Consider the following 18,099-nt stretch of genomic DNA (forward strand, 5'->3'; position numbering starts at 1 on the left):
TACAGATGGGAAAGTGAGGCTGAGAAAAGCCATAAGGCTTAGACCACCAAGTGTGTTCATAGAAGTGCATGTGTTATCTGTTTGTAGCACACTTAGTATTGTGGTGTTTGATTTTATAATGTATTAACATTCTTGGTTGTTTCTTTTCTTGACTTCTTCCTTTACTCTTATTTCCTCTCTCTCTCTCTCCCTCTCTCTCTCTCTCATCCTTCTTTCTTCTCTTTCCTTCACGTTTATTAGTTTGAAATGTTGTAACTATAATTGCATCATTGAATAAATAAATATTTTTAAAATGAAGTACATGTGTTTGTTAGCCTTGGTTGAGGCTCTTGGGGTCAAACCTCACATTCCACAACAGCTGTCTTCCTTTTTGACACATCTTTCTGTCTACCCAGATGCTTTTCAATGGGTGGTAGAGCCATCTTCCAAGCAGCTAAGATTCTCATGTGTGTCTCTGTGTATCTAAGAACACAGCTCCTCCCGCCAAAAAAGAAAAGAAAAACTATATATTGTCGAAATTGGCAGGATGAGCTACAACTATGTACACTTCGTGCTGAAAAGGCGTCCAGGATTGGAGCCTTCAGAGCAGACGTCCTGGGGCAAATGGAGGCAGAAGAATCCTATCAGCAGCACACAAAATGTTGGGCACAAGCTGAAACTGACCAGAGAGCTTACTGGTCAGGTAGGAAACAACCTCCTTTCTCCTCTGATACCTGTGCTGTCCGGAACAAACATGAGAGGTGGCTTTTTTTCAGACTCCCCAGGATGTCTTATTTAGGGTGTGTGGAGTCAAAAGAAGTAGCCTTTTTTATGAAGTCCCCCAGATATCTTTTTTGTGCTGTGCGGAATAGACCATAGACTCACTCTCTTGAGTGGCTCTCTCATAAAGCTCTATAGTCCATCCTGGTATCGTTCCCTCTCATGGGCCTCAAGTGGTAGAGACCTGCCCTTGCTTGCTAATAGTTTCCAGTCTGAAGCAGGTTCACCTACAACAAGGTGCCACAATGTAGTTACAAATCAAATGGCAAGCCCCTGTAATAAATGATGCCAAATATGACCCACCTTAATTGAAACAACAAAGCATCAATCTTGTCACCCGAGCTTGATTATCTGCACATCTGCCAATGTTTCATAAGTCATTGTGTGCCACCAAACCAGTTCAGAAGAGAATATTTACAAATAAGACTCTTAAAGTAGTAATGTCCAATATAAAGAAACAGAAATATCTGCTGGTTACAAACATAAAAATCGGGTTGTTAAAAAGAGGTTTGCCCACTGAAAATCGAAAGGACAAAGAGGAGAGGAAGAGGAAAGCTAACTCCCAGTTTCTACCACAATAAGGTGCCCGCTTGGGCAAACCAGACTGAAGAGCTGTTTGCCCCGAACGTGGCATGTGCTGCTGCTGCAGTTGTTAAGACTGCCGCATTAGCAACTGCTGCTTCTACCATGTTTGACAGCCTACGCTCTTCTCCTTCACCACCAGAATATGGAGAAGAGAGAACATTTTTACAGCATACATTACTGTGCCCCCTCATCCTGCGCCTCCACTCCTTCTTAGCTTCCTGTAACTGCATCTCTCCTTTAATAAGTAACAGGTCAGTCATATCTGGACACTGCATGTGAGCTCTGGAACTCTGTGATAGTAAGAAGCTTCCTCTGAAATATTCTGGTGTGTGCAGGCCCATCTAACCCAGTAAATTGTAACACAGCAGTCTGGGGAGGTTCTTGAGATGTGGTGAGGTTAGTAGCCATGCAACAGGCAGTATATGTCTCCCGTTATATTCTGTAGATGACCTTCAAGTTGCCATACACTAATTAAAGATTCACAGAAGATTCCAAGTGTGAAATTTCCTAGATGGAATTCATTAACAAATTTGACACTGTGAAATTTGGTCACAACAAATCTTGTATGTGGAAAACTCTCTGCAGAAAGTAATTGTCCCTTTTCAGGCATTTATTTGTACTGTTCATCTTTCTGTAATGACCTCTGGTTGGGGATAATTCACAGCTATGTCACTTGGATTTTGTATACATTTGTGCTTGGCTTAGTACAGTGAAACTCCTAGTGCTATCTCTTGAATTGGGTTCATTTTTTTCTTTTTAAATGCTTTAATACTGAATGCAAGGTATATATACACACTCATTGAGATGACCATTGCATGCATCTGAAGAAGCGTGCTTTAACCCAATAAATTTGAAATGCTGTTTAACCCAATAAATTTGTTCTTGGAAAGGATCAAACCTTTTGAAATTTTATTACAGTGAAGAATACATATTCTTCAGTGGTGCCCATGCTCCAAAAAAAAAAAGAGTTTTGTGGCATTCAAACCATGTATTCAGAAGTACAAATCAGAAAGGAAGAATGATGCCTCTTTTAGACTGATGTGAAGAGAACATCCTGTATTTGTCTCCTGTAATGGGGGAGGGGGGATTTGCACCATTTGGCTCATTTTAACATCCATCTCTGTTTTGTCTCCATTGTACATTGTTGAGCTTTCAGGGAGCAGATTTTCTAAATGTTTCATTTATAGGTCAATCTCTTTCTCTTTCATATTCCTTACAATTTTCTTGGATAACTACAGATTAGGAATCAGATATCAGAACACTGTTAACCACTGCAAACCACTGGCCATCCCTGTGCCAGTTTCTAGGATGGCACAGAATCACCCATGTTCATGGGGTGTTCAGCGCCACAGCCTTTACTGCTAGGCACCAACAGGACTTATAACACCCATAAGGTTCCCCTGGTATCCCACTTGCTACCTGAAGTATACAGATGATGGGGCCAAACCAAGGGAAACTAGACTAAAACTGAAGCCAGAGCTGCTTTGTTGCTTGTTGTTTTGAATAAGAACCCAATAAAGATTTTGTTTTTGGTTTTTTCAGTTAACCATGAATGAGTGAGCTACTAATTGTTTGGCAGCATTGCTCCTACTTGAAGTGTTTCTTTTTAGGGAGAGAAAATTATAATACAGTTATACCTTTAATCTTGTTACCTAGAGTATCCCTGCCTCTCAGATCCCCAGAAAGTTCCTCTTAGGCAAACATGCTCAGAGCAGAAGTAAAATAGATTTTGTTCAAGTGACAGACTTGAAGTACAACACATGGATGTTCTAGTTTCACACTTTTTTAATAGTGTAGCTATCAATTGCTCCTCAATGGTGTCTGATTCTTTTTCTTGTTATTTGCAAAAATTTGTCTTGTAGCATCCATTAAGGATTCTTCTTTAATATTACACTCCTGCTAACTGTCTAAGTTTCAGTTCCAGCAAGGTTTCAGCCTTTTGACCTGGTGCCTGTGCAAACAGCCATTGGATCAGTCTTATCTGCCGGATCCCTGTATGGTATTTGACAGAACCACAGAAAGCATTCACTGAGTTATGACCTGTGAACAGAGCAGTGTGTTCATGAAGCTGCTCAACATTTCACATCATAAACAATTAATCTTTTTCACATCCCAAAGAAACCATATATCAATTTTAAAAAAAAACCTAGCTTTCAGCATAAATACAGCTTACCAAACATTCATTCACTTGATACACAATATTCCATGACTGATGGAAACATAAAATATTAAACTGTGTGGAGGAGGGTATTTACTTTTCATTCAGGAAAAAGCACAGAATTTTGTTGTCTTTTTGCCAATTTGCATTGCAGGCTTTATTTAGCACAAGCATACACATAAACATGAGGGAACTGTTGTTGTTGTTGTTTTGTTATATTGTCGAAGGCTGGAAAACCCACAGCCCAGAAAATCCTCAACAACCAGTTGGGGGTTTTTTTATTCTTTTCTCAGGGAACACTGAAAAGGCTGGTGGTTTTATTTTGTGTGTGGAAAAACAGGAAGAAGCCTAATAAGCACCATATGAGAGGAACAGGTTGAGGAAAATTAGACCTATTTGCTACCAATCATTATACACATATTAAATTACATTCAAACAGAGAGGACGTGTTGTTATGTAAGGCTGGAGGAGAAAAATGGAAATCGAATTGTGTGGCGTCAGCGGGTGAACGAGACCTCTAAGAAAGGTGGTTTTCAACAAGATGCTTTCTTTGTAGTGAGAGTCCATTTCCTACTTATCAAATAAATGATGCAGTACAGAAGGGGGGAGCAGAATGTTCTGGGGGCTCCCACTAGCTAAACACTGCCTTTTTGAAAGCTTGTGCATTGACAAAGAGTTCTATCATCGCTCCTGAAAGGTTCTGGTAATAGGCTCCTGTTCTTTTTAGACATTTAAATAATTTTTTTGAACACTGCTATCATTTTTACGGTGTACTTTCAAGATGTATCAGTTGCATAGGTTCAACTGTGTTTGATCTATAGGATTCTTGTATGGCAACAGGAGTCAGCGCAGAATGATGTTTTTCTTTCCTAAGCAGACTGGTGACCTCTTGGGTGAACATCTCCTTAAACGTGTCTAAGGCTGGCATGGCCTTAGAGAGAAGATCAGTAAATGCACAGTAATTTGTTTAATTGCTTCCACAACGCAGAACAACAAATTGGCCACATTCTTTTTTTCTTTTTTCTTTTTCGGGTGAGACAAAGATCTATGCATTAAGGTTTGCTTCATGTACTTAAAACCTGGAATAGTTTTGCTTAAATCTGGGACAGTTAAGACCTACTGGGTTTTTTTTTCCTTTTCTTTAATCATGGACAATTACCAGGATAAACGTATACATTGTGGATTGAAGAGTTGCATCCCAATGTATTGTCAAAGGCTTTCACAGCTGGATTCAACTGGTTCTGGTGGGTTTTCCGGGCTGTGTGGCTGTGGTCTGGTGGATCTTGTTCCTAACATTTCACCTGCATCTGTGGCTGGCATCTTCAGAGGTGTATCACAGAGGGCAGTCTGTTACACACTGTGTCCAGAGAGAAGGGAATGTTTGGGTATATATTGTCCATGTCCCAGGGTGGGGAACCAATCAGTAAGTGTTTGGGTGGAACTTTTTATGCAAAGATGTGGTTTATAGTATTATATTGCAGGTGGGGCTTATCAGTCCAGGGAGTGATTCACATTTTCATGCCCTGCAGCATCAGCAGTATTGGTGAATGCAAATTCTGTGTTTGGGTGGAGTCCATTGTTCATGAACTTAGCTAGCCCTTGGAGTTTGCTTTTGGTGTTTTTAAGTACTGGTAGCCAAGCTTCGTTAATTCTCAGAGTCTCTTCTTTCCTGTTGAAGTTGTCTTGGTGTTTGTGAGAAGTGAGGGGGTCTATCGCATACCCTGCAGCTGTGGAAAGGTCTACATAGGAACCACAAAACGCAGCATTCAAACTCGTATTAAGGAGCACAAAAGACACTGTTGGCTTAACCATCCTGAAAAATCTGCAGTTGCAGAACATGTCTTAAACAAAACTGGACATAACATTTTATTTGAAAACACTGAAATTCTGGACAATTCAGAAGTTACTTTGTCAGACTGCACAGGAAGGCCATTGAAATTCACAAACACTGTGAATCACTCCCTGGACTGATAAGCCCCACCCGCAATACAATACTATCAACCACATCTTTGCATAACAAGTTCCACCCAAACACTTACGGATTGGTTCCCTACCCTGGGACATGGACAATATATACCCCAAATATTTCCTTCTCTCTGGACACAGTGTGTAACAGACTTCCCTCTGTGATACACCTCTGAAGATGCCAGCCACAGATGCAAATGAAACGTTAGGAACAAGATCCACCAGACCACAGCCACACAGCCCAGAAAACCCACCAGAACCAGTTGCATCCCAGGTTGTGACAAAGCTAAACTTGGGTATATACAAGTGACTTCTTCCCAGCCATATATTCCAGTGTAATGTTCATACTTCTTTATATAGCTAAAAGTCCTGTTTAATTAATTTAACCAGCACAAGTAGAGGACACTGAAGATATCAGTGTTTTAAACCAGCAGAGACATTATCACATTGAGACAGTTCATCCTAGCAGTTTTTAGATTATCTGTTTGCAAATCCTGTACTTCAGCTCTCTCCCCTATGGCAGGTATGATGGATTGAAGTGGAAGTGCTTACAAGATCGAGCATGTAACACCATTAGGCTGCGGCTGATGGCCACAAGAAGAGGAGTTGTCAGCTTAATGGTGTGCAAAGCAAATGTTCTGCTGTCTTTAGAGTATCTCTGAATGTCTGGGTCTCTTGGGCAGCTCCACCTCATAGTTCACTTATGCTCCTTGTCACATCTGAAAGATCAGTGTTGCTACTTTTACATATAGCAAGAAAGGGGAAAGAGTAGCCCACACCAATAGCACGACACCTACACTGAGGTCTGCCCCCTCACTGCTAGCACAGAACAAATCATTAGTGTTCTTTTGCAGGAAGCTGCCCTCTGCCCTTGTTATGGTGCACTGTTGCCAACATGAAAAGATTGCCTATTCTTTCCTCTGGGGAAATAAGGAGGATCCCCATCCAGCTCATGGTTGAAATGCTTCTGTATTCATTTTTTTTTAAATTTACCTTACTTGTGAATCACAGTCAACCAAATGGTTCCCAAGGTGATTTACAAACAATTCAGTAAAATCAAAGTATAATCACATGCTAAAACATCATATAAAAACTATTTATTCATATTTAGCTGCACTCTTGTAGAGTGCCGTCAAATTAATCTGACTCAAAGGCCTTCTTGAAAAGACAGGTTTTCAGACACATCTAGAATGCTCTCAAAGATGTACCAACTCTAAGTACCTGAGGGAGAAAGGGAGCTTCATAGTGTGTGGGGAGAGTGTCAGTGACTGAGAAGGCCCTCTTCCAGATTCCTGCCTCCCAAACTTATTCTAGATTGGGTTCTAGGGGGGAGACACATATGTGGACCTCAAGCCTTGAATTTTTTGACATAGATGAAGGCAATCAGGTATTCTAGGCCAGAAGAAACAATTTCAGTGGGATATACGGCGTTACTCTCAAATACCACTGGGACAGTAGTTTAAGTTAGCAGTTCAAAGTATATAACAGTCAGCAATGAAAAGCAAGACGATTGCAGTCATAAGATACCTCTCTCTAATCAGATGACATGCCATTGGCACTCTTTGGGTGCAGTTCTCTAACCAGTTTCCTATCCACCTAATTATCCTAGAGTTGTAGTGTTCCAGCAAGGGATAGCAAGAGATGTCAGGCACATTCAGTAATGTAGCAAAAATACCAGTAACTGTACCCTACTATACTCTGTGTTGTTTTTCATTCCACTCATTTTCCACTTGGAAAAAAGTTTCATGATGATAAACTTTTTTGTATTTCATCATGTTCCTTAGAATTCTGGCTTTGTACTAAGTCCAGTATCCTGTTTTTACAATGTACATAAGGCGGAGCCTCACCACTGTTGCCCCCCCCCTTCTCACAGCACTGTTGTTTAGATAATTATGGTGCCTGAGACAAGTATTAACTGTGCCCCCCAGCCTCCCAATATTGCGCCCACTCAGCCAAATTGTGCCTCTGCCTCTCCAAAGTAGAGGCATGTGGGAGAGCAAGGCAGCAGGTGAGAAAGCAAGGCAGTGAGAAAGTGAAGCGGCAGGCAGGAGAGAGATGTTGTGGGACAGCGAGGCGGCGGGAGAGCGAGGCAGCAAGACAGTAAGGTGGCAGGCGGAGAGCAAGATTGTGGGAAAGCAGTGTGGAGAGGGAAGAAGTGGATGGCCAAATGTGCCACATGGCCGAGGCGAGTGGCGCCTGGGTCACAACCCTCCACCCCCTTCCAAATATGCTTGTGCTTCTGAACTTGATGATTCCATTTAATCACTGTGACTAATAACCATTAATGGATCTGTGCTCCATAAATTTATCTAATCCCCTTTCAAAGTCAACTAAACCAGCGGCTTTAATGTCCCACACCTTCAAAAACTGTTCTTAAGATTCTATTAGAATTATGTTAGCTTGTAAATGCCAAAAGAGGTGGATGTTATAGTGTATACTATGAGAAAAGTTAAGCTCGTCATCTGAGCAGAGAAAGTCTTCTAGAACATATTAGCTTGATTAATTAATCAGCTATTTAATGTCTGAGCAGCAGCCATATCTGAATCCCGTTTTGCGAATATGTAAAAGAAGAGGGATCAAAGAAGCACTAACTTTCACCTTTCTACAAGAGAAAAGTACAAAAGTAGAAATAAAAAGCAGACTGCTGGAGTGTGGGTTCTTTGGTTTAAACATAATTTTTTTTTACAGTAACTTATTTTAAAAATTTAATACAAAACAGCTTTCAGCAACCAAGAAAAAAGCTTACATTCTAATAGTATTGGGGGAGGTTGTAAGGGGGTTGTGCCTTTGGGGCAAGGAGGCTAAATGTTGAAAAGCAATAGACATATGGTTGCCATATCACCCAAATTAGCTGGCCAAATTAAACATGGGCAATTGCCTAATCAGCCAGTAGGGACAGGATGACATCTGTTGGGCTGAGATGGTCAACCAGCCCTAGAATCAAGATAAGACTAGCTTTCCCCCCGCCCCGCCTTTTTTAATATTTAGAACCCAGACATACTGCTGCTACACTGGGAAGGACTGTGGCTTCAGTTACCACAGAGGCTCAGGCTGATGCAGTTTAAACACTGGATTCTTATAGTCTTAACTATCATACGCTATCTACTGGTCACAATTAAAGATTGAGAAGCAAAGTCTTTACAGTAGTGCAGTAATAATAAAACATTGAGTTGTGGAGGGGGGAAAGTCCAAAATAAGATTTGAAATTTCTGTGGTCTACCTAAAAAATACTAAAAAATAAAAAACCCCACAAAACCTTAGTTCACCATCTGAAATAAATAGGCTAAAGGTTTAAAGTCTGTGTCTGTCTTTGGAACATCTGGCATCTGTCGTCACTTCTATGTACCTTCCACTGTCATATTTTATCTCTGTCTGTTGGGGGCTTTAGAATCCTGATGATTTAAATCAAATCTACAACCTGGTCAAGGAATATGAATCATGATTATGGGCTGCTATTAAAATGAATAAAAAAGAAATGTTTCCTTCTGTAGGGCATCCTCTATAAATGTTTCCTTATTTGACAGTGTGACATCGTTGGCTTGGTGAGAGACTGAATAGCAGACATTCTTACTTGCTCTGCTTACAAAATCAAAAGGTGGAATATGCTCACTTTAGCCTTACTCCAGTGCCATTAAATTAAATGAAAATTTTCTCAATGATTTATCTGCGGTTGCATTGAGTCCATTGGTGAATTATTAGAAAATGAGGATGTGAGCATTGTTTCTAAGTTTGATGCTCTTCTAAGTTAAATGACTGACTTCTACCAAAGAGAGAGAGAGAATCTGTTAGAAAAATATTACATGCCTGTCTAAAGGAAAATTGAGATGAATATTTAAGGCTTTGTTACCTGGATATCTCATAATCACAGCTGAATGTGTGCATTTCCTTTATTGAAGAGTATTGTGTCTGAAATCATCTGAAGAGAAATGAAAGCTCTATTTGAAATGTTATAGTGATGCAACATCCACACATGTGGATCCTTGCTTGATGTTACTTCTTTTATGCCCTGTCTTTCTCTCCAGTATAAACCCAAAGCAGCACAAAGTGTCCTCTTCATCTCCATTTTATCTTCATTGATTGTATGACAAACGTCACATTTTAAATGGTAAATTGATATGATTTTGTAGCTTTTTTGTATTTTCTAGTTAAACTACAAAAACACTGTATGGCAAATGGAGCCTTCCCATAGTCCTTTTAAATGCTGATTATTTGTTCAAATATTCATCTTGCTTTTTTCTTGTTAAAATTTCAACATTATTTTCAGCCATAGTAGACCACTGTCATAGGGAAAATAGTTCTGCTCTTGCTCTATAGAAAATGCAGAGGATGGGGACATTCACATTCCTTGATCTTTCTAAACACTTTGGCCTACAATGCCTGTTTGAATCATATCTAGTATTCATATATAATCATTTTTTAATGTTTAGACCAGTTGTGTGGTGAAGATTTACACAGTAAAGCACAATTCATGTGATGAATGGCAGAGCTTTCCCATCACTTAAGTATTGAGTTCTAGGAAGAACAGGAGTTAGTAGTATCATTTGAGGTTTAAAAAAATACCCATTTGTTGAAAAAATAGACTGTTTGTTCTAGAAAGTTGAATTGTTTAATACTTGGATGGGATAACATCTAAAATGTAATGTGTTTATAAACAGTTTTTAATCACTGTAGTTGAGTATAAAGCAACAAGAATGGATTATTTCATCAGTTGTATCTGTACCTCCAAAAAAGTTATTTCTGTCTGGCCACTACCTTTGTTCTTCAATGCTGAATAGTATTATATTACCTGTTCTAGATGGGATAGCACTCCTTTGAAAGACCAGGTTCTCAGTTGTGCGAGGTATGGCTTGGTCCAGCTTTCTGAGAACAATTCAAGATACTATTTTTAATCTTCACAGCAAAAATGGTTTGGGATCAGCATATCTAAAGAACTACTTGCTGCTATGTGTGTGAGAGGGAGGGAGGGAGGGAGAGAGAGAGATTATGCAGTCTGAAGTTCAATATATTCCTTGTTTTGCAGGCATCTTAGTGTGCCATGAGCCATTTTGTTCTGTAACATGGATTAAATAATCTATTAAGCCTTTTCACCTATGGTACTCCTAGTATACAGGTGTCTCTATGCTAATAGTAGAAGCCTTAGACCTAAAATGGGGGAGCTGGAGTACAGAGTTTTGAAGAAGGACTTTGATATAGTGGGCATTACAGAGACATGATGGAATGAGGAGAACCAGTGGGATGCTGTTATAACAGGTTACAGGCTCTATAGGAAGGATAGGACACGGCGCATTGGGGGTGGAGTTGCCCTTTACATAAAAGAGAGCATAGTATCACATAAAATAGACAATGCAAGGGGAGCTGGTTCCCCTACAGAATCACTGTGGATATCAATACCAGGGGTGAAGGACAGTTTAATATTAGGGATATATTATCGTCCCCCTGACCAAAGAGCACAACAGGATTCTGAGATGGAAAAAGAAATTAGAGAGGCCAACAAAAACAAAAATGTAGTGGTAATGGGTGATTTTAACTATCCCCATATAAACTGGAAAAATGTTCAGGTCATAGTAAGGAGAGAGCATTCCTGGATAAGCTAAATGACTGTGGCTTAGAGCAGATGGTTGTGAAACCAACCAGTGGAGAAGTGATCCTAGATCTAATTCTATGTGGGACCCAGGACCTGGTGCAGGAAGTCAGTGTTGTTGAGCCGATAGGGAACAGCGACCACAATGCTGTCAGATTCAGTATCTCTGCATGCAAACAAGTGACAACTACTAATGTAGTTACATTCGCCTTCAGAAAGGGAGTTTTCTCAAAGATGAGGGGGATAGTGTGCAGGAAGCTGAAAGGGAAAATCAAGAGAGTCAAAACTGTCCAAGATGCTTGGAGGTTATTCAAAAACACAGTAATAAAAGCTCAGCTGGAATGTGTTCCGCAGGTTAGGAAAGGCAGCACCCAGTCCAAAAGACAGCCACCATGGTTAACAAGGGAGGTTGAGGAAATTATCAGAAAAAAGAAAATGTCTTTTAGAAAATGGAAGTCCAGTTTGACTGATGAAGAATATGAGAGGGAACACAAATGGTGGCAAAGGAAAAGCAAGTAAGCTGTAAGGGAGGCAAAAAAGGATTATGAGGAACGCATGGCTGCGAATATCAAGACCAGCAACTAACAGTTCTTCAAGTATATCAAAAGTAGGAAGCCAGCTAGGGAAGCGGTAGGCCCGTTAGATGACAAAGGAACAAAGGGTGGGCTAAAAGATGACAGGGAGATTGCAGAGAAGCTGAATGAATTCTTTTCATCTGTCTTCACCCAAGAGGAGGTGAAGAAAATTCCTGCACCTGAACCATTCTTCTTAGGAGGCGAATCCAAGGAACTAGCGAAGATAGTGGTAGACAAGGAAGAAGTTCTGGCAGCCATTGATAAACTAAATGCTACCAAATCCCCTGGCCCAGATTGCATTCACCCAAGAGTTCTTAAAGAGCTCAAGCATGAAATTGCTGATGTTCTCGCTTTAATATGCAACTTATCCCTGAAATCAGGCTCCATCCCTGAAGACTGGAAGATGGCCAATGTCACACCAATCTTTAAGAAAGGATCTAGGGGGGACCCGGGAAATTACACGCCAGTCAGTTTGACACCAGTTCTCGGTAAATTAGTAGAATCTATCATTAAAGATAAAATTATAAAACATGTAGAAAAGCAAGACCTGCTGAGAAAGAGTCAGCATGGCTTTTGCAGAGGCAAGTCCTGTCTTACAAACTTACTAGAGTTCTTTGAGGGTGTAAACAGGCACGTGGATAAGGGGGAACCAGTGGACATTGTCTACTTGGATTTCCAAAAAGCTTTTGACAAAGTTCTTCACCAGAGACTGTTGAGAAAACTCAGCAATCAAGGAATAAAAGGGGAAGTCCTCCTATGGATTAAAAACTGGTTGAGAAACAGGAAACAAAGAGTGGGTGTGAATGGGAAATTCTCACAATGGAGAGATGTAGGGAGTGGTGTCCCCCAAGGATCTGTTTTGGGACCAGTGCTCTTTAACCTATTCATAAATGACCTGGAAGTAGGGGTGGGTAGCGTGGTGGCCAAGTTTGCAGATGATACCAAATTATGTAGGGTGGTGAGAACCGCAAAGGATTGCAAAGAGCTCCAAGCGGACCTTGATAAATTAGGTGAGTGGGCTAAGAAATGGCAAATGCAGTTCAATGTAGCAAAATGCAAAGTGATGCACATAGGGGCAAAAAAATCCAAACTTCACATACACGCTACAGGGGTCAGTGTTATCAGTCACAGACCAGGAAAGGGATTTGGGCGTCTTAGTTGATAGTCCCATGGGAATGTCAACTCAATGCATGGCAGTTGTGAAAAAGGCAAACTCTATGCTGGGGATAATTAGGAAAGGAATTGATAATAAAACTGCAAAGATTGTCATGCCCTTATATAAAGCAGTGGTGCGACCGCACTTGGAGTACTGTGTTCAGTTCTGGTCGCCACATCTCAAAAGGGATATCGAAGAGATAGAAAAAGTGCAGAGAAGGGCAACGAGGATGATTGAAGGATTGGAGCACCTTCCTTATGAGGAGAGGCTGCAGCGTTTGGGACTCTTTAGTTTGGAGAGGAGACGGCTGAGGGGGGATATGATTGAAGTCTATAAAATTATGCGTGGGGTAGAAAATGTTGACAGAGAGAAATTTTTCTCTCTTTCTCACAATACTAGTACCAGGGGGCATTCATTGAAAATGCTGGGGGGAAGAATTAGGACTAATAAAAGGAAACACTTCTTCACACAACGTGTGATTGGTGTTTGGAATATGCTGCCACAGGAGGTGGTGATGGCCACTAACCTAGATAGCTTTAAAAGGGGCTTGGATAGATTTATGGAGGATAAGTCGATTTATGGCTACCAATCTTGATCCTCTTTGATCTGAGATTGCAAATGCCTTAGCAGACCAGGTGCTCGGGAGCAACAGCCACAGAAGGCCATTGCTTTCACCTCCTGCATGTTAGCTCCCAATGGCACCTGGTGGGCCACTGCGAGTAGCAGAGAGCTGGACTAGATGGACTCTGGTCTGATCCAGCTGGCTTGTTCTTATGTTCTTATGAATAGGTTGATTTCCGAGGCAGAGAGAGGGGAAACTGTGCCCAGGGTGTGCACGTGCCCTGCACCCCTGCCACAGCACCGCCCACCCCCGGAACACCCCTGCCACGCCCTGGCTATGCCTCCACTGCGGCTCCGCCTGGGGCATCGCATCCTTCCTGCCCCCGTAGGCGCTACACCACTGGTTGAATTAGGGTAGGTTTCATCTAGGCAGCAGTTCTACAGTTGTATTCAGGTGTCCTGTATATAAAATATATGTTATTTGAGTGGTATATGGTCCATGCCATAGAATGAGTCACCTTATCAAAATTCTGTGGTGTATGATATTATGGAAGTTCAGTTGATCCTTTAGCCAAAAGAGTATTAAGAGGTGAGTGGGTTGTTTGAAATCTGCAGTCTATTGCGAGAAGGTGATATTTGAAAGCATGGCTGAAATAAAAATAATAATGTTTCTGTAATCTTTTTGCTATGTAAAAGATTTATCTCAAGAGTTTCATGAGAAAAGCCAGCAAATATTGATATTGATACTGATCATGAACTGTCTTGCCTTACATGTTCAGTATGCCCCAGTAGCAAAATAATTATTTCATGGTGTAGAATATTTATATACTTTTCTCTTTCTTACAGGAAATTTTATTACATCACTCTGCTGAGAGATCCTGTGTCCCGCTACCTCAGTGAATGGAGACATGTGCAACGAGGAGCTACCTGGAAAACATCCTTGCACATGTGTGATGGCCGAACACCAACCCCTGAAGAGTTACCATCATGCTATGAAGGCACAGACTGGTCAGGCTGTACTCTTCAGGAGTTCATGGACTGCCCATATAACTTAGCCAACAACCGTCAAGTGAGGATGCTGGCTGATTTGAGTTTGGTGGGCTGCTATAATATGTCCTTTATCCCAGAAAACAAGCGAGCACAGATACTGCTGGAGAGTGCCAAGAAGAATCTAAAAGACATGGCCTTTTTTGGCTTGACAGAGTTCCAGAGAAAAACACAGTACTTATTTGAGAGAACTTTCAATCTGAAATTCATCAGGCCATTCATGCAGTACAACAGCACAAGGGCAGGTGGAGTGGAGGTGGACAACAATACCATACGAAGGATTGAGGAGCTTAATGACTTGGACATGCAGCTGTATGACTATGCAAAGGACCTCTTTCAACAGCGATACCAGTACAAGCGACAGCTGGAGAGGATGGAGCAGAGGATAAAGAATCGGGAAGAGAGGCTTCTTCACCGGTCTAATGAGGCTCTTCCCAAGGAAGAGATGGAAGAGCAAGGACGTTTGCCTACAGAGGACTACATGAGCCATATTATAGAGAAGTGGTAACCTTGACAATTTTTTTTACTAAGAACAGAATATTGAGGTTTCCATAATAAAAGAAACATGGAATTAAAAACAATCTTATTTAAGAACAGTCTGTAAAACAGAAGGTAGGATGCTTCTTTAAACAAAGGGTCTTTTTACTATTTCTTATAAGACCAATGGGGTTCTTAATAAAATAAAATAAAACAAAAAAAATAAATAAAGAGTCAATGCTAGAAAGCTCAGATGCACAAACATTGCCCCCACCCCCACCCCGGCTCTGAGGCCAAATACATTGTAATGTTTCATTTCCTCATAGTCTGATCTAGAAGCCATGGATGGTAGCTTTGTAACCACTCTTTTTCAAGTTGATCTTCCAAAATCTGGATTTTTCCCCCTGGTTCATGTCAGGTTTTCAATTGTTAAAGTCATGGTAATGATAGTAGATCTCCAACCTAGATAGAGACTTTGCCCCAAATACAGCTATTTGGCCTCAAATGGAAACAATGGTTAAAAAGAATGCCGTCTAATCAATGCAAAGAAGAACAAAGGAAAAGAATAAAGCAGAGAATATTCAAGCAAATACACCTGGATCACAAAGCAAGCACAGAGGTTTGGATATGTTGTGCTAGTATCTTGCATGCAGAGACCGCATTCACTCATATACACTGCATTACTTAAACTGGAGAATTTGCAAACAAATATCCTCAATATTTGCTTTACAGGTAGATGTCCTTAGTAAATCTTACACGCAATCTTACCACATATTCATGCAATTCCTTTTCTAAAGATGAGTTGTGTGTGCATCAGTCCTTTGCCTTTAAGAAGAGATGGTCCACTGGGCTAAGATGTTTCATACAAACGGATCATCACAGAGTTTATTGTTCTCATGCTGGAACTTGCTTATGCCTAAAAAATCCTTTGCTCCAATAAGAGTATTTCTTTAATTAGAAACAAATATTAAACATTCAGAATACTCCTTATTCAAGATGACATATTTTATCATAAACATCAGTGAGTGCAATAAAAATAGGCCTATTTAAGTCCCATGCATGGCTTGATATAAGCGTTCAACTGAGCACTTTAGCTGCACTGATTTCAACCTAGGACTTAGATGCAGCTAACTTTTACTAGATTACATCTACTGTCTATAGGCATAATAACTGCTGTTTTATTGAACTTATGAGACAGCACTTCATATCGCTTTTTCACAGAATAGACAAATTTTGCCTTGAGTTTTCATTTTAAACAAAGCAGCTGTATCAGAAGACTGGAAATCTTGACTGAGTCTCAACTTCAGGCTTTGATTTTACAATCCTTTTTATAACCACTGTATTACTTTCTTTAACATTATACATATTTTGTTCAGAGCTTTTTCAGTGATAAATTTGATCTCCCCATTTAAAATGCTGATTTTGTTTCTTTTCTATGCACATCTCTGAGAGTTGGTTTGAATGATGCAAAAACAAATTGGGTCCATTACCTTCCTTGCCTGTGACTACCTGTCCCTAGAAAGTGAATCGGTTACATTAGTAGCTAAGTCTGACTGATTGGACTCACCAGTTCTCAGATGAGGACTCACTGCAAATCATTCAGAGAAATGGCAGTACAGAAGGTTTATGCTGAAATTTATGTAACCTCTATCTACATGGCTTTATCTTTTTAGTCATCCCCCCCGCCCCCCCGGCAGTCAGTGAAAAGGACTTGGATCATATAGAAAGAAAAGCTCAGTAAACGCATGGAGTTCCTGAAAAACATACCCATCTAATGAAGTGCTTATGTGATGAAGTCAAATACTCAAGGGCCCCTATCTATCCCCACATTGAAAGTTACAAGGGGTCTTAAGTACTTGACCAGATCAACCTGTCAATCAGTGCTAGTGCTGTACCTCGTCTTGGCTTGTTAGTGCTTCTATGAAGAAGGCCCGCCTGTTCTCTGAGTGTACACAGCTGGTCATATATATTCATTTGAGATTTAGGCCAGGAAAACCCATCTCTTAACGTAGAATTATTGTTTTATTGTTATGGAGGAGAGGCTGCATGCTTAAAATCCTGAATTTGGAAATAATAACAGTTGACTAATGCATAGGACACCTGTGCATTTCTATCACTAAATGAAGCCTTTTTAAAAATATGTTTTTAAGAATCTTTTTACCCATAAAACATGTCAGCCATAGAAGGCCACTGTTCTTTATGCAGTACATAAAGCTTTACCAGTGGCTTTTTACTGTGCACTCAAAATTAGGGATCTATAGTACAAAATGTAGATCATCACAGTGTACAGAGTAGAAAGCCTGCTGGGTTATGCTTTGTACAGTTCACACCAAGTCCCAAGGTTCAGAATTTGCTTCTGCATATTGAGCTACATGATCAAAGACAAAACGTACAGTGTTGTTCTTTGTGTCTAAATTTAACTTCCACAAAAAACCTGAATGTATGTTAATGGCCCTGCCTAGGGAACCTCCTGGTGGAGGCTTTCTCTCACATTTTCTTTGTATAATCATGTTCTAACAACAAGCTAAAGAAATAAAACTACTGAATATGGTTATCAACTTCACTTAAATCTGCCAAAGGAAAGTGAGTGTGTGCATGTGTGATCTTTTGTGCTCAAAATGCATTAAGTTGAGGCGGATGAAGGGAGTGTGTCCCCATTTCAGATCCCAATTCTGGCAAATGGTTTCCTTCTTGAATTTTCCTATATGTAAATTAAGGATGATTATCCTTATCCATTACAAAAAGACATTTACTAGTTGACATTTCAAAATTGTTTGTACTAAATGACTCCAGAAGATAGGAAAAAAGCAAAGAAGCTACAAAATGAAACAAGTGCTAGCTAAATCCTCACATAAATTAATACGAAAGCAGAGAAGAAGCAGTCAGCAGTCTGTTAAGTTTTTATTCTAATGCCAAATTTCCTATCTTTATAAGCATTGTAGGGAAACTAACATAGTATGGATACAGTTCATTGTAATTTATATGAACTGCTGTTTGGTGTGACACCAGATGTTTTGAGAAGAGATTGATGCTGTAAAAATGGTACACGCATAGTTTTAAATCTGAAATACTGCTTAAACCTCACTAGGCCACATTTTTGTATGGATGATGTTCTACTCTTTCTTATTGCATGTCACTCACTGAACTTTTCTTATGTTAACATATAGTCTGCAACTATAGAAAGCTGCATGATGCTGGAAGTAGCAGAGGCTCATTCCGCACATGCAGAATAATG

The 18,099-nt window shown here is 40.2% G+C and overlaps 1 protein-coding gene across 1 annotated transcript; it reads left to right on the top strand.

The window, feature by feature from the left end:
• The first annotated feature begins 14,159 nt into the window (after positions 1-14,159).
• On the top strand, positions 14,160-17,661 carry LOC125436920 (heparan-sulfate 6-O-sulfotransferase 1). Its single transcript, XM_048504296.1, has one exon. It carries the CDS (start codon positions 14,287-14,289, stop codon positions 14,893-14,895), a length of 609 nt encoding a protein of 202 aa, XP_048360253.1. The 5' UTR covers positions 14,160-14,286; the 3' UTR covers positions 14,896-17,661.
• Positions 17,662-18,099: the final 438 nt, after the last annotated feature.

This window comes from Sphaerodactylus townsendi, linkage group LG07 (assembly GCF_021028975.2).
Source record: "Sphaerodactylus townsendi isolate TG3544 linkage group LG07, MPM_Stown_v2.3, whole genome shotgun sequence".
Taxonomy (NCBI): Eukaryota; Metazoa; Chordata; class Lepidosauria; order Squamata; family Sphaerodactylidae; genus Sphaerodactylus; species Sphaerodactylus townsendi.